The 21,697-nt window shown below is 37.9% G+C and overlaps 1 protein-coding gene across 3 annotated transcripts in view; it reads left to right on the top strand.

Annotated features, from left to right (window-relative positions):
• CEP135 (centrosomal protein 135) overlaps positions 1–21,697 on the top strand; it is a 101,471-nt gene that overhangs the window by 56,127 nt on the left and 23,647 nt on the right. For all 3 annotated transcript variants that reach the window (XM_033214616.1, XM_033214615.1, XM_033214617.1), the window contains 4 exons: positions 4,169–4,320; positions 11,889–12,004; positions 12,078–12,232; positions 20,633–20,688. In XM_033214616.1, the coding sequence (XP_033070507.1) occupies positions 4,169–4,320; positions 11,889–12,004; positions 12,078–12,232; positions 20,633–20,688 (479 nt within the window). The remainder of the gene's footprint in view (positions 1–4,168; positions 4,321–11,888; positions 12,005–12,077; positions 12,233–20,632; positions 20,689–21,697) is intronic.

Here is a 21,697-nt window from a genome sequence, read left to right as displayed (position 1 = left end):
AGACAATCCTAAGTCAAAAGGACAAAGCTGGAGGCGTCACGCTACCTGACTTCAAACTATACTACAAGGCTACAGTAACCAAAACAGCATGGTACTGGTACCAAAACAGAGATATAGACCAATGGAACAGAACAGAGTCCTCAGAAATAATACCACACATCTACAGCCATCTGATCTTTGACAAACCTGAGAGAAACAAGAAATGGGGAAAGGATTCCCTATTTAATAAATGGTGCTGGGAAAATTGGCTAGCCATAAGTAGAAAGCTGAAACTGGATCCTTTCCTTACCCCTTATACGAAAATTAATTCAAGATGGATTAGAGACTTAAATGTTAGACCTAATACCATAAAAACCCTAGAAGAAAATCTAGGTAGTACCATTCAGGACATAGGCATGGGCAAGGACTTCATGTCTAAAACACCAAAAGCAACGGCAGCAAAAGCAAAAATTGACACATGGGATCTAATTAAACTAAAGAGCTTTTGCACAGCTAAAGAAACTACCATCAGAGTGAACAGGCAACCTACAGAATGGGAAAAATTTTTGCAACCTACTCATCTGACAAAGGGCTAATATCCAGAATCTACAAAGAACTCAAACAAATATACAAGAAAAAAACAACCCCATCAAAAAGTGGGGAAAGGATATGAACAGACATTTCTCAAAAGAAGACATCCATACAGCCAACAGACACATGAAAAAATGCTCATCATCACTCGCCATCAGAGAAATGCAAATCAAAACTACAATGAGATACCATCTCACACCAGTTAGAATGGCAATCATTAAGAAGTCAGGAAACAACAGGTGTTGGAGAGGATGTGGAGAAATAGGAACACTTTTACACTGTTGGTGGGATTGTAAACTAGTTCAACCATTATGGAAAACAGTATGGCGATTCCTCAAGGATCTAGAACTAGATGTACCATATGACCCAGCCATCCCACTACTGGGTATATACCCAAAGGATTATAAATTACTCTACTACAAAGACACATGCACACGTATGTTTATTGCGGCACTATTCACAATAGCAAAGACTTGGAATCAACCCAAATGTCCATCTGTGACAGACTGGATTAAGAAAATGTGGCACATATACACCATGGAATACTATGCAGCCATCAAAAAGGATGAGTTTGCGTCCTTTGTAGGGACATGGATGCAGCTGGAAACCATCATTCTTAGCAAACTATCACAAGAAGAGAAAACCAAACACCGCATGTTCTCACTCATAGGTGGGAACTGAACAATGAGATCACTTGGACTCGGGAAGGGGAACATCACACACTGGGGCCTATCATGGGGAGGGGGGAGGAGGGAGGGATTGCATTGGGGAGTTATACATGATATAAAAGTCATGCACATGTACCCTAGAACTTAAAGTATAATAAAAAAAAAAAAAAAAAAAAAGGTTACTTGCAGCCTTGAATGTTCAAGATATTACTACATTTTTAAAAGAAGTACAGGAGAAGATCTTTTTGACCTTGGAGAAATAATAGTATCAATCATTTATATAGCATTCGCTATGTTTCAGATACTTTTCTCAACATTTTATACCTAATTATTTTAATTTTCACAACAGTCATATAAAGTAAATGCTAATATTGTCCTCATTTCACAAATAAGGAAACTGAGGCAGAGGGGAACCTTGCCTAAGATCACACAGCTAGCAGGTGTCTGGTGCCAGCATGTGTGCCCGTAAACAAGACACAAACGCGAATAAGTTTATTCCTTAAAGGAAAACACTGGTAAGTGGGACCACATTGACAAAAACATTTGTTTCTCTACTTAACTATAAATCGAAAAGACAAGCCACTGATAGAACAATTTGTTACACATGTAATCCCCCTCCCCTGAAAAAGCCTCAACAGAAGATGTGAATGAATAAACTCTTCACGGAGGAAGAAAAACAAATGGCTAATAAACATAAAAGATAATTCTACCTCAATAATGGGGGAAATGTAAATCAAAACAGTAAAATCATTTTACATCAAGGCATTAGAAATTAACAAGTTGTAACATGTATTAGCAAATATGTGTAGCTCCTGGGAGTGCAAACCTCCTATCTGTTCCAAAAAAATTGGTATTATCTAGCAAAGGCATACCCTATGAGCCAGCAATTCCCTTTCTAGATATGTACTGGATATGATGGAGCTCAGCAAAATATGATCCCCAGGGCAAATGCAACCTCAGGTCTCTTTTTGCAGCACGGTTTTGCTTATTTATTTGTATATTGTCTGTGGCTGCTTTTGTGCTAAGATGGTGTAGTGGGGACTGATTGTAAGGCTGGCAAAACTGACTTTTGTCTTGTAAATTTTTTTCCTTTAGTTAGTAATTGACTTTGTTTTGGTTTGCTTTGCTTTGTGTTACCGGTTTTCTTTGACCCTATTGCTAATTTTTGTCAAGAGCTCTAATGTCTCTGACTTATGCCTTTAAATATGTTTTGAATACACAAACGTCAGTTTCAGTTTTTTTCTTCTAAAAACCTCGCTTCTAGAGCTGTGTATTCTTATTCCTTTACTGTCATTTTAGCAGTGGTATTAGAGGGAGGTGAGATAAAATATGTGTGATCAGTCCACAGTTCTAACTGGAAGACTTACATTTATTACTAATATTTACTGATTTTAAAATTTAAATATAGATCATTTTCCCATCTAGAATTTATTTTTGTATGGAAAATAAAGAAGAAATCCAGCTGAGTTTTTTTTCCAATGAGTATTTGTCCCCACACTTATTTATTTTAAAGAGACAGAGTCTTGCTCTGTTGCCCAGGCTGGAGTGCTGTTGTATGATCACAGCTCACTGCCTCCTCCAACTCCTGGGCTCAAGCGATCCTCCCACCTCAGCCTCCCTAGTAGCTAGGACTACAGGTATACCATCATGCCTGGCTAATTTTTAAAAAATTTTATTGTAGAGACAGGGTCTCACTATGTTTCCCAGGCTGGTCTCGAGCTCCTGGCCTCAAGCAGTCTTCCTGGCCTCAAGTGATCCTCTTGCATTGGCCTCCCAAAGTACTAGGATTAAAGGTGTGAGCCACCATGCCCAGCCCACTACTCTTATTTTCGAAGTTTATCCTTTTCCTACTTCCCAAAAATGCTATCTTTTCTAAATTTACATCTGTACATTTTTTTTTTACTGTTTTCACTTTCATAAATTTGCTTGTGCATTTGTATGTGAAATCATCACCGTTCTAATTATAATAACTTTTTTTTTTTTTTTTTGAGAAAGAGTCTTGCTCTGTCACCCAGGCAGGAGTGCAGTGGCACAGTCTCGGCTCATTGCAACCTCTGCCACCCGGGTTCTAGTGATTCTCCTGCCTCGGCCTCTCGAGTAGCTAGGACTACAGGCATGTGCCACCACGCCCAGCTAATTTTTTGTATTTTTTCGTAGAGATGGGGTTTCACCGTGCTATCCAGGATGGCCTCCATCTCCTGACCTCGTGATTCCTCACCTCAGCCTCCCATATAGTAACTTTATAGTTTGTTTTGATATCTCAAAAAGCAAGTATACTTGTATTTTTTCCAAAAATTTTTCTGGTTTTTTTCTTTCTTTCTTTTTTTTGGTAAATAAATTTAGAATCAAATCTAAGCCATCCCTGTTTTTAAAAAGGATGTGTTAGAATTAGTATTGGAATTCCATTGAATTTACTATTATTTGAGGACATTTTATTATATTTACAATATTGTGCTCCCATCAAGAAACATTGTGTGCCTTTACATTATGTCAGGTTATGTTCTGTGCTCTTCAGGATATTATATACTGTTTCTTCACATAAATCTTGCCCACTTTGTATTTGGGTTACAATGTTTCGTGCTGTGTTTTTTTCCTCTCAATTCAGTCCTATTTACTTATTGTGTTTTAGAAATTCCCCAAAATTTTAACACTGCCAGTGGTTTCCCTTCCTGTTTCATTGCTGTTACAGATACATTCTTTTCTTTTCATGCTTTTTATATTTTGTTTGTATCTTTAATGATAGTGAGGAGAGAGAAAGTTTACACCCATTCTGACTCCTAGAACCTAAACTGTACACGTGACTTCCAAAATTTTTTAAAAAATAAATCTGTTCTTAGTTTTCTTCCAGAAATATTATTAAAGAGTGCCTAAGAAAAATATAATTAACATATTAAGATGTATACCTATTATTTTTTTAATTTAAATTATAGCTTGAAAGCGAAAAATATGAATTAAAGTCTAAAGTATTAATAATGAAAGAAACAATAGAGTCATTAGAGAACAAATTAAAAGTCCAAGCTCAAAAATTTAGCCATGTGGCTGGTGACTCATCTCATCAGAAAACAGAGGTGAACTCACTTAGGTAAGTTTATTCAAAATTTTCTAATTTCATTTCTGGGAACGTGTTTGTGGTTATGTAAGGTTTATAACCATAGCATTTTGGACTGGGCCTTTGAGCAGTAGTTTTAGAAGTTGGCTTTGCAGCAGACTCACCTGGGAGCTTTTGAAAAGTATGAATTTAAGGGGCTGATTTTGGAGGTTCTAATTCACTGAGAATCTACTCGGGTAGGTTTTGGGTATCTGTGTTTTTTAAAAGAAATTTCACAGATTATTATGATTGCAGGCAAAGTTTTTCAACCTCCTTCCTTTTGAAATCCTATTAAATACTTCGGATCATTTGTATTCCATAGTGTAAGATCACTGGAAATTACAGAATTGTTTACTACCTATGCCATTTTCTTTCTCTTTCTTGCCTGTTTCAGTGAAATGTAAAGTCGGAGAATTTATCTCCTATTTTTAGCCTTTTCTGACTTAGAAACAGAAATTTTTAAGTAGAAAGGTAAGACATATGAATAATAATCCTTTTAGAAAGCTAACTCTGGTGGAAATATGGGAACATGGATTTCAAGTCTTAGAGATTGATGGCAAAAAATGGAGACCAAGGATCTGGACTGAAGCAGTGGTAATGAACTCAGAGAACAGAGACCAAATTTAAGAAACACTTTTTACATAAAATCAAAAGGTTTAGATGACTAATATGGGGCTGAGAAATACAATAAGTAGAACATTTACCTTAGCATACTGAGTTGTTTGTTAGTCATTAATTAATTTAGAATACAGAAGACTCAAGGAAACAAAAGGCAAACAAAGCTTTTTTTCTGGTCAGAGTAGCTGCAATAACTGAAAAGATACTGAAGGTCGGAAAAAGGGGAACACTCCTGAAGAATCTGAGGAAACACCTCTCTCTAAATTACATTTGCAGCCAGAATCAGGAAAAGATTTTCACATGTCAGCAAGACATTACATCTGTGAAACAGTCATGAAACAGTGACAACTTGAGATCAGAAAGGGTATAGTAATGACACTTTTAAAACAAGATTTAACAAATTAAAACTGAAAAGTTAGTGAATGACATTGGATATTGCAGAAAACTGAGTTGGTGAAATAGAAAAAACAAACTCATGAAAGTCACCCAGAACTCTAAAGAACAAAAATAAATGATGAGAAAAAAGACACAGATCCAATATACAAAAAACTAGGAATCACAGAAGTATATAGTAAACAGAGCAAATATGAGAATCAAAAGAATTAGGAAAAGTCTGAGACTATAGTTCATAAGGGTTCTCTGATTATCTAATGACTTAATGAAATAAGACCAAGAACTGGGTGTGTCTAGTTAATTAAGGAATACTATATTAGTGACTCATAAAGAGCATCTCCAGTTTTGCTCTTTTGCTTCTCTGATGATAGTTTTGATAGGTCAGACCTCAGGAAGAACTAAAGTAGATACTGCTTTTTTCTTTGCTTTTTTCTGTAAGAGGAGAGCTGAATGGATCAGTATGTCCTCTGGCTCATGTCTGGATTCAGCTCCGAAGTACAGATAACATGGTATATTCTTGTCATCCAGAATTTTACTTTTCACTTTTGTGTCCAGCTGACTGGATCTAGCATTTCATCCATTTTGTTTTTCCTTGAGGTTATAGCTGAAACACCTCTTTTCCTCACAGGAGGCTTTTTCCAGTCTTAGAAGGCAGAGCTCTCAGTGCCCTCTCTTGGATAACCTAGCCTATAGCTCCTTTGGAGTTTTACTTCTTGTACTAATACTAATATCCTTTTCTCTCATGAGCTCAATCTGCCTCTTCCCTCACGTAGGAGTAGTTCAGTCCCTGGGCCATAGTGAGAATTTTTGTCTACCTTTCTACCAGGTTGCCTTGTATAACCTGGGAATATGACATTATTTCATAACTTTGTTTTGCTGTAACAGAAAAATATAACTTGTCTTGTCTCTTAGGAAAGTGTATCAGTCGTATTCTCCATATCAGTGAGTATTGGTAGAACCATGAGTTGAAATGATTGAATCCAAGTCCAAAGCAAAACCAAATACAAACCATCATACCCAGCACTCTTGGGAAGTAAAACCACATTATCCAAACCTTTTGCCACTTTCAATATGATTAATAGAGCTCTTGCTACCCCTCTGATCACATTATGTTCTCTTTTCCTTGACATGAAGACATTGTAGAAGCTGAGAGTCAGGGCCAGGCATGGTGGCTCATGCCTATAATTTCAACACTTTGGGATTATAGTTTCAACACTTGGGAGGCCAAGGTGGGAGGATCACTTGAGCCCAGGAATTCAAGAGCAGCCTGGGCAATGTGGTAAAACCTTATCTCTGCAAAAAATACAAAAGTCAGCCAGGCATGGTAGCATGTGCCTATATTCCCAGCTACCTGAGAGGCTGAGGTAGGAGGATTGCTTGAGCCTAGGAGTTCAAGGCTACAGTGAGCTGTGCTCATGCCACTGTATTCCAGCCTGGGTGACAGAGTGAGACTGTCTCAGATAAATAAGGCATATGTTCCTTTCCATCCCCCTGAGATACCCATCTTCTTTTTCCCTTCCTGTGTCAGGCCTTTTCCACCAAATTTTATTACCAACAAACAGGATTTTCTATATCAAGCATAATCATCTTTTTTTTTTTTTTTTTTTTTGAGACAAAGTCTTGCTCTGTCACCCAGGCTGGAGCGCAGTGGCACGATCTTGGCTCACTGCAACCTCCACCTCCCGGGTTCAAGCAATTCTCCTGCCTCAGCCTTCCGAGTAGCTGGGATTACAGGTGCCTGCCACCATGCCTGGCTAATCTTTGTATTTTTAGTAGAGACAAGGTTTCACCATGTTGGCCAGGCTGGTCTCAAACACCTGACCTCAGGTGATCCACCCGCCTCAGCCTTCCGAAGTGCTGGGATTACAGGCATGAGCCACCATGTCCGGCCTAAGCATAGTTTAATTGTCCAAATAGAGAATCTTTTGTCTAGTTTCTTTGTCTGTTTTCAGAGCGCATAATATAAAATCTCACTTTTTAACCACATTTTAAAGTTAAATTACTGTCATCTCCCTTTAATTGCACCATTTAATGAGATCTGGCATTTTATACCCTAGATCAAAGCTACAGAATGCTGTAAAGGAACTTTTGTCTACCCAGGAAGGATAGTCTCCGGGAGCATGCTAGCCAGTCTTTAGAGCTGAGGTCAACAGTCTTTTTTTTTTTTTTTTTTTTTTGTAAATAGACAAGAGTCAGTATTTTAGACAAAGCTTATCCAACCCACCGTATTTTGTTGTTGTCTCTTTTGTTTTGTTTTAGGCTTTCAGCAGCCTGAAGCCATGGTTTTTAGTCTGTCTCTAGTGATAAGCAAAACAGGGATGAGGAAGAGACTTTACTGGCCCAACCAGAAACAGAACCTAAGAACCCGTGACTGTTATTATCTCGCTTGGACACCCTGTTAGACTGTGTGGGCTATATAGTTTATGTCACACCTGCTTAACACTGCCCTTGTAGCTTGAAAGTAGCCCTAGACAATATATAAAACAAAGTAGTGTGGTTGTATTCTGATACTTTATTATGGACACTAAAATTTGGATTTCATATAATTTTCTTTTTTTTGTTTGTTTTTTTGGTTTTTTTTTTTTGTTTTTTTTGAGACAGAGTCTCACTCTGTCGCCCGGGCTGGAGTGCAGTGGCCGGATCTCAGCTCACTGCAAGCCCCGCCTCCCGGGTTCACGCCATTCTCCTGCCTCAGCCTCCCAAGTAGCTGGGACTACAGGCGCCCGCCACCTCGCCCGGCTAGTTTTTTGTATTTTTTAGTAGAGACGGGGTTTCACAGTGTTAGCCAGGATGGTCTCGATCTCCTGACCTCGTGATCCGCCCGTCTCAGCCTCCCAAAGTGCTGGGATTACAGGCTTGAGCCACCGCGCCCGGCCTCATATAATTTTCATATGTCGCTAAATAATAATTTTCTGTTGAAAAATTTTTTTAGTCATTTAAACATGTAAAAATCATTAATACCACTCAGGCCTTGCGGAAATTGGCATCCGGCTGTAGTTTGTCAACCCCTGCTCAAGGAAAAATTGTTTCCAGCCCAGTTAGACAACTCACTTTTCTCAGTCAACCCCCTAGTAAACATCCTTAAGCCTCACAACTGCCAGCTATGAGGCTCTACACAATGAGAATCCTGCAGCTGAAAATACTGTCAGACTGTTCTCAGTTCACCTTAGTCTTTATCTGCGTTTGTTCAAAACCAGAGGGTATACTCTTATCTAGGATCAAATAGATGCTGTAGCAGATTTTCCTGGAAATGACCCATAAACTCTAGCCCATATATATTAGTTGTTTTACTAGGATTTCTTTAGCTGTATTCAGAAAACCAAATGTAACTAGTCTCCCATGAGCAGTATTTATTTGTTAAGGTAATTTATAACCATTTTATTTTATTTTACTTATTTTGAGACAGGGTCTCATTCTGGCAGGCTGGAGTGTAGTGGCACAATCATGGTTCACTGAAACCTTGACCTCCTGGCTCAAGCAGTCCTCCCATCTCAGCCTCCTGAGTAGCTGGGACTATAGGCATGCACCACTACACTCAGCTAAGTTTTAAAAATTTCTGTGGAGACAGGATCTCACAATGTTGCCCAGGCTGTTCTTGAACTCCTGGGCTCAAGAGAACCATTTTAGATAAGGGAAAGAAGACTCATAAGTTACCTGGGATTCTTAAGAACTGTCTTCTGGGCATTCCTAACATTTTTTTTTCTACCAGGAAAGAAAGAGGAACCAGAGCCCTGAGTGAGGATAGCTGAGTTTGTGGATCTAGAATTGAAAGGGTCAAGGGATCTAGGGCCACCAGTTACAACCATCATCCCCATGAAGAAATCTAAAAGAAAATCCATGCCTAATTTCTTTTCCCTCTCTGACTGATCAAGAGATGATACTTACTCATCTTTCTTAGTGGTGGGCTATAACCATAGACTACTGGGAGAAATCTAAAATAAAAACAGGGGTACCACATCAGTCTCTCTCTCTCTCTCTTTTTTTTTTCTAATAGGTCGTTAAAATTCCAAACCTACCTTAGATGGTGCTTTAGCTCCATTTTAGAACTTGAGCACTTCTTAGGAACAGAGGATCCTTTAAGATGCTGTCTTTGTTTAAAATTTACTGCATCATGATGGAAATAATTACTTTTGTCCCCTAAAATGAGATCATGCATAGCTCCGTGTAATATAATATAACTGAGGAATTTGAAGCTCAAAGAGATGGACCTCTACCCAGTCACATCTGCTAAGTGGAGAGCCAGAGCTTAAGTTCATTTTTATTGCTTCACTCTCTGGTGAGAAGTTGTTACTTCCCTTTGCTACGTTTATAGCATTTTCGAAGCTAAGAAACTGGTTCATTTTTCCTGACTTGATTCTCAAAATTTCCTTTCCAAACACCATTATGAACAGCTAATAACGGCAGTCACTCAACTCTTCTTTACTGTGACTTTTACACCTCAACTGTTTCGTTGAGAGAACCTTTATTTTAGCAAAACTTTGGTCAGAAAAGTTAAATTCAAGGTCTGGTATTGAGTCTCGTCTTCTTTTCTTTCTACACTAGAATATAAAAAAACAAAGCTATTTTTAGGACTCACCCAAGGGCTTCCTTTATATGTATGTATATCAACATGTGATCCTGCCTTTGTCAACCCCACTTTCATTAGAAAGTCACCCCGCTTTATGAAGTTAGATATAAAGCAGTCTTTACATTTCTACCTGGAATTGGAAGCACTGCCAACTGCTCAGTGTCCTTCATTAGGGATTCTGCGGGCCATTCTGTTTTTGAAAGGACTCCATATAGCTTCCTGGCAGGCATTTTCTCTTTCACATAGAGGATGTTGGCCTTCCTATATTCTGCAAATAAGGCATTACGATATAGTAGAAGAACATCGTTATAGTGTTAGAGTAGCCTTAATTTGCATCTTTTCTTTGCCATTACTTGCTTGGTGACCTTGGACAAGTTTTTCGTTGTTTGTATTAAATTGGGATAATAGTTCTAATTATGGAACCATCCTAATTATGGTACTGTTCTAGGAATAAATGAGCTAATATGTACAAATTACCACTCTCTGTTGTTATATCCCATGGAACAGCAGTTCTAGCTTTTAGGAATAGCTTGAATACAGTGCAGTCACCTGAACCTGAACCTCACACATAATTTTAGGAAGATTGCTTGAACCTAGTGTCTTTCTAATTTGGTTTGGTTTAGTTTTGCAAGTCTAAATAAATCAGTCCCAACTTGACTCTCCTCCCTACCTCTTGATCATCATTCACTTGCTATTAGAACAGTCAGGGTCATGTGTTTTGTCTTTCAGAATACCTCAATACTGCCAAGTAAAACTTCTTCATTTCTATAAAGATGTCCCATCTTATTAGTGGTTTTGGAATTCAAACCTTTCCTTTAGGCGATTCTAAGCTAAGCTCTCCTCAGTATCTTTTTCCATGTCTTATTCCTCAAAGGAAACCTAAAAGGAATCCATGGAAATTCCTGATAAATACTCTGAGATGAGAGCCATGTCTTTTCAGCAAGGCAGGATTGTGAAGTCCCAGATCAGGGCTAAAAGTGTTCTGAAGACTGCATGACATGAAAGCGATTTTTTACTGTTAAACCTTCCAGGAACAGTACTTCTGAAAAATAATCCTACTGATCTGTAACAGATTTCTCTGAAACCATCTTTATTGTTAACCATGTAGGCCTCTGTGCATCCTTTCTTTTGCTCCCTGAACGAAGTCTTTAATCTTAAATCCCCATTGTACTGCGGGAAATGCCTACTTTCCCTGCTTTCTGTGACTCCATTTGACTACCCGGCCAAAAAGTCAGAATAAGAAGCAATATTAAAAGCTTACAGGTCAGGGCTGGGAATGGTGGCTTATGCCTGTAATCCCAGCACTTTGGGAGACCGAGGCAGATGGATTGCTTGAGCTTAGGAGTTTGAGACCAGCTTGGGCAACATGGTAAAACCCCATCTCTACTAAAAATAGAAAAATTAGATAGGTCTGGTGGTCCACATCTGTAGTCCCAGCCTCTAGGGATGATGAGGTAGGAGGATCACCTGAGCCCAGGAGGCGGAGGTTGCAGTGAGCTGAGATCTTACCACTGCACTCCAGCCTGTGTGTCAGAGGGAGACCATGTCTCAAACAAACAAAAAAAAAGAACTCACTTGTTGGGATGGTTAGAATTTATGGATAGTGCTTTGAAATGCCAGGTCATACTGTAAGAACAGGATTTTTCCTTTGCCTCCACTATTAGAAAAAGATTTAAAGGAAAAGGGGTTAACATTAGGAAACTAAGAAGAGCTTTAAAACTACCAAGAAGCTTCTAGAAAAGAACACACAATTAATTTGATTTTTATATTATATTATTTTTAGGAAGATGGAACCATTTTAGAGAATAGTGCACAGCTAGAAATAATATATAATGCCATAGATTATACTGGAAGAGCTTTAAAATAAAAAATAACAAAAACTTTAAAAATAAGACATCAAAATATTTTTAGGAAATCTCATTTTTTAAAAGTATTTCTATGAGAGAGAAAGAATACCATTTGTTTTTGTCTGTTGATTCTTTAGGATAGTAAATGAGCAGCTACAGCGGTCAGTTGATGACTATCAGCACCGACTTTCCATTAAAAGAGGTGAACTTGAATCAGCCCAAGCACAAATTAAAATACTGGAGGAAAAAATAGGTAAATGTTTTAAAATTATGTTTCTGCTAATCCTAATATACTTTATCTAACAAACATTTCTTTTCATTTGTAGATGAATTAAACCTTAAGATGACTTCACAGGATGAGGAGGCTCATGTAATGAAAAAGACCATTGGTGTTATTGATAAAGAAAAAGACTTTCTCCAGGAGACTGTAGATGAGAAGACAGAAAAGATTGCAAATTTGCAAGAAAACCTAGCTAATAAAGTATGTGATCATTTAATATAATTTTCCAGCATCCAAACAGAACAGATTTTTTTTTTGTTTTTGAGATGGGATCTCACTCTGTTGCCCAGGCTGGAGTGCAGTGGCATGATCACAGCTCACTGCAGCCTCTACCTCTTGGACTCAAGGAATCCTCCCACCTCAGCAATTGGAATTACAGGCATGGGCCACTACCCCTAACCCAAAAAGATTATTGTATTTTCATATATGCATTTCTTTTTTTAAAGGTTTATTTACTTTTGGCAGGATATAGTGGCTCACACCTGTAATCTCAGCACTTTGGGAGGCTGAGGCGGGAGGATTGCTTGAGCTCAGGAGTTCAAGACAAGCCTGGGCCACATGGTGAGACCCCATCTTTGCCAAAAAAAAAAAAAACAATAGCTAGGCGTGATAGTGTGCACCTGTGGTCCCAGTTGCTCAGGAAGCTGAGGTGGGAGGATCACTTGAGCCCAAGGGCGGAGATTGCACTGAGCTGAGATCATGCCACTGCACTCCAGCCTGGGTGACAGAGCAAGACTCTGCCTCTAAATGAATGAATGAATGAATGAATAAATAAATAGATAGTTTATATACTTCTATTGGTACATATGAGATGTACATATTTTTGGGTTACATGTGATAATTTGAGACATTCATATAATCAAGTCAGGGTAATTGGGATATTTATCACTTTATTTTTTTCTTTATGCTAGGAATGTGTGAATTATTCTCTTTTAGCTGTTTTGGAATGTGCGCTAGATTAGTGTTAACTAGAGTCACCCTACTGATAGCTCTCGAACACCAGGTCTTACTTCTAAGTGTATATTTGTGCCCATTAATCAGCCTCTCTTCACGCCTCCTCCCTCATCCTTTTACTGGTCTTTGATAACCACCAGTCTACTCTCTGCCTTCATGAGATCCACTTTTTATCACCCACATATGGGTGAGAACAAACAATATTTGTGTTTCTGTGCTTGACATGGTTCACTTAACATCATGACCTCCAGGTCCTTCCATGTTGCTGCAAATGACAGCATTTCATTCATTTTCATAGTTGAATAGTATTTCCTGTGTATATATACCGGGGGCAGATATTTCTTCGATATATTGATTTCCTCTCTTTCAGATATTTACTCAGTAATGGAATTGCAGGATCATATGGTAGTTCTATTTTTAGTTTTTTGAGGAACCTTCGTACACTGTTTTCCATAGTGGCTGTACTAATTTACATTCCCACCAACAGTGTACAAGAGTTCCTGTTTCTCCACATCCTTGCCAGCATCTGTTATTCCCCATCTTTTTTGATAAAAGGCATTCTAACTGGGGTGAGATGATATCTCATTGTGGTTTTAATTTGCATTTCTCTGATAATTAGTCATGTTGAGCATTTTTTCACATGCTTTTTGGCCATCTGTATATTTTCTTTTGAGAACTGTCTATGAAAATCTTTGTTGCCCATTTTAAAATTGGATTATTTGGGTTTTTTTGCTGTGGAGTTGTTTGAGCTCCTTGTATATTCTGGTTATTAATCCCTTGTCAGATGGATAGTTTGCAGATATTTTCTCCCATTCTGTAGGTTGTCTCTTCACTTTGTTAATTGTTTCCATTGCTATGCAGAAGCTTTTTGGCTTAATGTAATCCCATTTGTCTATTTTTACTTTTGTTGCCTGTGCTTTTACAGTCTTACACAAACAGTATTTGTCCACACCAATGTCCTAAAGCATTTCCCCAACATTTTCTTCTAGTAGTTCCATAGTTTCAGGTCACAGATTCAAGTCTTTAATCCACTTTGATTTGAGTGTTGTATGTGGTGAGAGATAGGGGTCCAGTTTCATTATTCTGTATGTGGTTATCCAGTTTTCCCAGCACCACTTACTGAAAAGACTGCCCTTTCACCATTGTATGTTCTTGGCATCTTGTTGAAAATGAGTTGGCTTTAAATGTGTGGATTTATATCTGGGTCCCCTATTATGTTCTGTTGGTCTGTGTGTCTTGTTTTTATGCCAGTACCATGCTGATTGGATAGCTGTATAGTATATTTTGAAGTCAGTTAGTGTGATCTCCAGCTTTATTTTTTTGCTCAGAATTGCTTTGGCTATTTGGGGTCTTTCATGGTTCCAATTTATTTGAGGATTTTTTTTTTTTTCTGTATCTGTGAGGAATATTGATCGTGTTCTAATAGGGATTACATTGAATCTGTAAATTGCTTTGGGTGTTATTATCATTTTAACAACATTAATTCTGTCAATCCGTGAGTATGGAATATCCTTCCATTTTTTTATGGCCTCTTCTATTTCTTTCATCAGTGTTTTGTAGTTTTCCTTGTATAACTCTTTCATATATTTGGTTAAATTGATTTCTAGGTGTTTTCTATTCTTTGCAGCTATTGTAAATGGAATTGTTTTCTTGATTTCTTTTTCAGATTGCTGTTGGAGTATAAAAATGCTGTTGATTTTTGTAATCTTGATTTTGTGTTGTGCAACTTTACTGAATTTTCTTATCAGTTCCAATAGTTTTTTAGTGGAGTGTTAAGGTTTTTCTAAATACAAGATCATGTAGTCTACGTACAAGGCTAATTTGACTTCTTCTTTTCAATTTGGTTGCCCTTTATTTCTTCCTCTTGACTATTTGCCCTGGCCAGGATTTCTAGGATTATGTTGAATAAAAATGTGGAAGTGGGCATCCTTGGCTTGTTCCAGATCTTATAGGAGAGGCTTTCAAGTTTTCCCCATTCAATATTATGTTGACTCTAGGGTTTGTCATATATGGCCTTTGTTATTTTGAGGTATTTTTTTTTGTACCCTTTGTAGAGGGTTTTTACAATAAAGGGATGTTGCAACTTATTGGATGCTTTTTCAGCATCTGTTGAAATGATTTATATGGCTTCTGTTCTTCTGTTAATGTATCACATTTATTGATTGTGCATGTTGAACCATCCTTGCATCCTTGGGATGAATCCCACTTGATCATGGTGAATGATCATTTTGATTTATTTAAAAAGTATTGTTGAATTTAGTTTGCTAGTATTTTGTTGAGGATTTTTGCACCTATGTGCATCAGTGATATAGGCCTGTAGTTTTCTTTTTTTGTTGTGTCTTTGTCTGGTTTTGGTATCAGGATAATGCTGGCCTTGTAGAATGAATTTGGAAGTATTCCACCCTCTTCAATTTTCTTGAAGAGTTTGAGCAGGAGTTGGTATTAGTTCTTCTTTAGATGTTCGGTAGAGTTCAGCAGTAAAGCCATTAGGTCCTGGACTTTTCTTTTGTGGAAGACTTCTTATTACAGCTTCTATCTTATTACTTGTTATTGGTTTGTTGAAGTTTTCTGTTTCTTCATGGTTCAAACTTGGTAGCTTGTAAGTGTCCAGGAATTTATCCATTTCTTCTAGGTTTTCCAGTTTGTTCGCATGTGATTGTAATTGTCTTTCATGATTCCTTGTATTTCTATGGTCACAGTTATGTCCCCTTTTTTGTTTCTGATTTTATTTATTGGGTCTTGTCTCTTTTTTTCTTAGTCAGCCTTAAAGGTTTGTTGATTTTTGTTTATCTTTTTAAAAAACCAACTTTTCATTTCATTGATCTTTTGTATTTTCTTTTTCTTTTTTTCTGAGATGGAGTCTCGCTCTGTCACCCGGGCTGGAGTGCAGTGGCGCAATCTCGGTTCACTGCACTCTCCACCTCCCGGGTTCATGCCATTCTCCTGCCTCAGCCTCCCGAGTAACTGGAGCTACAGGAGTCCACCACCACGCCTGTCTAATTTCTTTTTGTATTTTTAGTAGAGATGGAGTTTCACCATGTTAGCCAGGATGGTCACGATCTCCTGACCTCGTGATCCGTCCACCTAGGCCTCCCAAAGTGCCAGGATTACAGGCATGAGCCACTGTGCCCAGCAGATCTTTTATATTTGCATCTCAATTTCCTTCATTTTTGCTCTGATCTTTATTCTTTCTGACCTTCTACTAATTTGGAGTTTGGTTTGTTCCTGCTTTTCTAGTTCCTTTCTAGTTTCTGGTTGATGTATATCATCACTAGTTTGTTTATTTGAAGTCTTTCTAGTTGAGGTACATCATCACTAGGTTGTTTATTTGAAGTCTTGGTTTTTTTTGTTGGGGTTTTTTTTTTTGTTTTTTGTTTTTTGTTTTTGAGACAGGGTCTCACTATTGCCCAGGCGAGTGCAGTAGCAAGTTCATGGCTCAGTGCAGCCTTGACCTTTCAGACACAAGCAATCCTCCTACCTCAGCCTCCCAATTAGCTTGTGATACAGATGTGTGCCACCATGCCCAGCTAATTTTTAATTTTTTTGTAGAGATGGTGTCTTACCATGTTTCCGAGGCTGGTCTCCAACTCCTAGGCTCAAGCAGTCCTCTGGCTAAGCCTCCCCAAGTGCTGGGATTACAGGCATGAGCCACCATGCTCAGCCTCAACTTTTTTGATACAGACATTTATTGCTATAAACTTCCCTCTTAGCTTGTTTTTGCGGTATTTCATAGATTTTGGTACATTATATTTCCCTTTTCATTTGTTTCAATAATTTTTTAATTTCCTTTTTCATTTCTTCATTGACCCATTGGTCATTCGAGAGCAACTGTTGTTTAATTTTGATGTGTTTGTGTAGTTTCCAGTGTTTCTCTTATTGATTTCTAGTTTTATTCGTTTTGTTCAGAAAAGAGACTTGATATGCTTTCTACTTTCTTGAATTTGTTGAAACTTGTTTTGTGGCATGAACTATGGTCTATTCTGTGGAACGTTCCATGTGCTGATAAAAGGAATTTATTCTGTAGCAGTTGGGTGAAATGTTCTGCAAATGTCAGTTGGGCATATTTGTCTAGTGTACAGATTAACTCCAGTGTTTCTTTGTTGATTTTATGTCAACGTGATCAACAAGAGTTTTATAACTCTTCTCTTTCTTCACTTATTGTCATCCTTTGTGATTAAGTGATTTTCTCTGGTAGTATGTTTTAATTAATTGCTTTTTATAGCTTTTTACACTGTGGTTACCATGAAGCTTACAAAACATATCTTATAACAAGTTATTTTAAAGAACTGACAACTTATCTTAGATTACACACACACAATTAAAACAAAGAAGGCCAGGCATGTTGGCTCACACCTTAATCCGGACACTTTGGGAGACCAAGATGGGAAGATTGCTTGAGGCCACAAGTTTAACACTAGCCTGGGCAACATAATGAGACCCCATCTCTACCAAAATAAAAACATTAGCTGGGCATGGTGGTACCTGTAGTCCTAGATATTCAGGAGCCTGAGGCAGGAAGATCACTTGAGCCCAGGAGTTTAAGACTGTAGTGATCTATGATCACACCATTGCACTTCAAGTCTGGGTGACAGAACAAGACCCAGTCTCTAAAAAACAAACAACGAACAAAAACACAAAACAAAAAACCCACAAAGAAATAACTAAAAAAAATTCTACACTTTATCTCCCTCGCATTTTGACCTATGGTTGTCTTAATTTACAGATTTGTGTATTGCCTGTCTCTTAACAGCTTGCTGTAGCTATTTTTTTGATAGATTAGTTTTTTAGGCTTCAGACTAGAATTATAAGTGGATTGTATACCACAACTACAGTATTAGAGTATTCTGGGATTGTCTCTGTATTTAATTTTACCAGTGGGTTTTATACCTTTAAATGTTTTCTTTTTGCACATTAGTTTTTTTCTTTCAAATTGAAGAACTCCCTTAGCATTTCTTTTAAGATATGCCTGTTCGTGGTGAATTCTCTTAGCCTGTGTTTATCTGGTCAGGACTTTATTGAAGGGCACTTTTGCTGGATAACATATTCTTGTATGGCAGTTTTTTTCTTTTAGCGCTTTGAAAATGATAGTCTGCTTCCTCTTGGCTGTATGGTTTCTTTTGAGAAATCTGTTTCTAGATGAATTGGAGTTCCTTTATGTATTATTTGCTTTTCTCTTCCTGCTTTTAGGATCCTATCTTTGTCCTTGACCTTGGAGAGTTTATTATATGTTTGGGGCAGTCTTTTTTGGCTTGAATCTCTTTCGTGTTCTCTGACCTTCCTACAACAGGAAATTTGTCTTTCTCAAGTTTTGGAAAGTGTTCTGTTATTTCTTTGAGTAAGCTTTCTACCCCTTGATCTTGCTAAACTCCCTCTTGAACACCAGTAATCCTTTGGTTTTGTATTTTTCTATGTCTTGTAGGCAATTTTTGTTCCTTTTTATTCTTTTGTTGTTGTTGTTCTCCTTTTACTGCGTAATTTCAAATAGCTTGTCTTCAAGCTCACTGATTCTTGCCTTTGCTTGATCCATTCTCCTGTTGAGATCCTCCAGTGAATTTTTCACTTCAGGAAATGTATTTCTCAATTCTAAGTTTTGTTTGCCATTTTTTATTATTTCAATCTCTTGGTTAAATTTCTCTGATATGAGCCAAGTATAGTGGTGTGCACCTGTGGTTCCAACTACCTGGGAGACTGAGGCAGAAGGATCCCTTGAGCCTAGGTGGTTGAGTCTGCAGTGAGCCGTGATTACACCACTGCACTCCAAACACTCCAGCCTGGTCAACAGAATGAGATCTGTCTCAAAAAAATATATATTAAAATTTTTTTTCTGATAAATTTCTGAATTTTCTGTGTTATCCTAGAGATCACTGAATTTCCTTGATACCTCAATTATTTATTTATTTTTTTTTTTTTTTTTTTTTTAATTATACTTTAAGTTCTAGGGTACATGTGCATAACGTGCAGGTTTGTTACATATGTATACTTATGCCATGTTGGTGTGCTGCACCCATCAACTCGTCATACCTCAATTTTTAATTTTTGGCCAGAGAGCTCAGGTGTCATTGTCTTGTCAGTATCAATCACTGGTTCCTTGCTTTGTCCATTTGAAGAGTTCGTGGTTCCCTGTTGCTGTTGTTTCTTGTGGATGTATGTCTGTGTCTTCGAAGGATTAGTTATTTACTCCAGTCTTCTCTGTCTAGCTTGTTTTTTTGTTGTTGTTTTTGTTTGTGTTTTTTGAGACAGAGTCTTGCTCTGTCAGCTAGACTAGAGTGCAGTGGCATGATCTCAACTCACTGTCACCTCTGTCTCCCAAGTTCAAGCGATTCTCTTGCCTCAGCCTCCCAAATAGCTGGAATTACAGGCATGCAACACCACACCTGGCTAATTTTTGTATTTTTAGTAGAGATGGCATTTCACCATGTTGGCCAGGCTGGTCTCAAACTCCTGATCTCAGGTGATCCACCTGCCTCAGCCTCCCAAAGTGCTGGGATTACAGGCCCAAACCACCACACCCAGCCTGGCTTGTTTTGGTTTTCATTGGTTATGTTTGCTTAGAGATTCTTCAAACTTTATTGAATTTCTTATACTTTCTTTCATAGGTTGCTGCCTCCTTTTTGTCACTAGATGGTGGCTAAAGCCCAAGTTTGCCTTGGCTTTAGTGAATGCTCAGACTCCTGCCTATCTGGGATGGGGGAGGTCCCAAAGGGGATGTCCCAGCAGTGTCGAAGGCCTGGCTAAGGGTTTGTGCCCAGGGGACCTGTGGAATGTACCTCCTATAGCATGGTGTTACTGAACTACCACTCTGATTTGCTGTCTTTGGCCGAGTAACAGAGAAGAGTTTCCAGGGATGAGGAGGTAGTCCTACCTCCCCGCTTTGTCTCTGGGTGTCTTCAGGGACAGGTCTCCCTTCAGGTGTCCATGATGTTTCCTGTGTGTTGAGGCATGGAACAGGTCTCCTGCCAAATTACACAAGATATTAGAAAAGCTGGTTGTCCACCTCAATCTCACTTTTTCCAGTGTAGAAACCATGAATTAGAGGAGATTTTCCATGTACTTGGTGCCAGGCAGATTGAGGGAAGGGACATCACAGATGTGCAAATTTGATTCTGTCACTGTGTGCTCAGAGGTTTTTTACGTCTCTGTGGCCCAGGAACTGACTTGTCCTTGTATTTGAGTCCTGGGATAGTGCTGATGATAATGTTAACATTGTATATTTATTTTTGGTTTTCTTTGTGAGGAATGAAGTCAGCTTGTGACTACACCACCATCTTAGAACCAGAAGTTTCCCAAATATGCAATTATTATTGGCCATGTAGAAGTTTCTAAGACCCAGGACCATGTTTTCTAATGTTTAAATATCATTTTTTTCAAATAATGTTAATCTTCAAAATGTAATCTTATCTATTTCTAGAATGTAATTTTATCAGATCTCATTAAAGCAAACTCAAGAAAACTATTCAAGGGTAGGTCAAAACACGCCAGTATGTGAAGTACGATTGGGACATGGAGATATGTTCACTTGGAGCTTTGTTTTAGGCATACTTTATATAATTGAGCTGCATATTTGAACTATGTGAATATGACAAGTTATATAAATTTAGCTAAAGACATTTTGGTTTAAAATCTTACACATTTTTGTAATTTCTATAGGAGAAAACTGTTGCTCAAATGAAGCTAATGATCTCAGAGTGTGAATCAGCTGTGAAGTAAGTCATTAATGAAATTACATCCAGCTTTTTAGGAGATTTTAAGTGAATACAGCTTTATCTATTCAGTAGCAATGTAGCAATAGAAGAATTTCCCTTTCAATTTCCCCATTTTTGTCAATGGTAGCATCATTTTCTCAGTCTCCAGCTTGAAAATATGTTATCCTCTTTAACGTCTCCTTTTCTGTCATCCACATATAAACACTTACGTCTTATTAACTATTCTCCTATGTACCTACTTGTTCCTTATTTTTGCTGTAATTATGCCACTTGGAGCCTAATCATTAAAACTTAAATTACTTAGTAGCCGATCTTGAATTTATTCTCCATCTAAACCTATCTTGAGCGCTGTCACAAAATTTTACGTTTTATGTATAGTCTCTCCAGACAGATTGTAAGCCACTTCAAGAAAAAAGTTGCTTATTTATTTTACATACCCTTAACATTTTATATAATAGTGGGGATATAGACATTTAATAAATATTTGCCAATTCAATCTATGCTTTACTTTTTGTTTGTTTTTGAGACAAGGTCTCACTCTGTTGCCCAGGCTGGAGTGTAGTGGCATGATCTCCACTCACGGCAACCTTGGCCTCCCCAGGCTCAGGTGATCCTCCCACCTCAGCCTTCTGAGTAGTTGAGACTACAGGCATGTGCCCCCACGCTCAGCTACTTTAAACAACTTTTTTTGTAGAAACGGGGGTCTCCCTATATTGCCCAGGCTGGTCTCGAACTCTTGGGCTCAAGCTATTCAACTTTTAACACTTGAAAGTTTTCTGTGTTTACTTGACTGTTGGATTAATACCTTTTTTTTTACTTCATTTGCATGTAATTATTGGTAGAGCTCTACAATGTCTGTTCTACCTAATTAATAGGTATCTTAATGCAGCAGTTATAATTTCTTATAATCACAGTATATTTGTATTCTAAATATACTTAGACTATAAGTTTTCTTTTAAATGAACTACAGTTTTTAAAAGTTTTCTTTATTATTTTCACATCACTCATT

This window comes from Trachypithecus francoisi, unplaced genomic scaffold (assembly GCF_009764315.1).
Source record: "Trachypithecus francoisi isolate TF-2019V2 unplaced genomic scaffold, Tfra_2.0 Lachesis_group1, whole genome shotgun sequence".
NCBI classification, from domain to species: domain Eukaryota; kingdom Metazoa; phylum Chordata; class Mammalia; order Primates; family Cercopithecidae; genus Trachypithecus; species Trachypithecus francoisi.
Note: the sequence above shows the minus strand (reverse complement) of the source record. Positions and strands in the feature narration are given on the sequence as shown.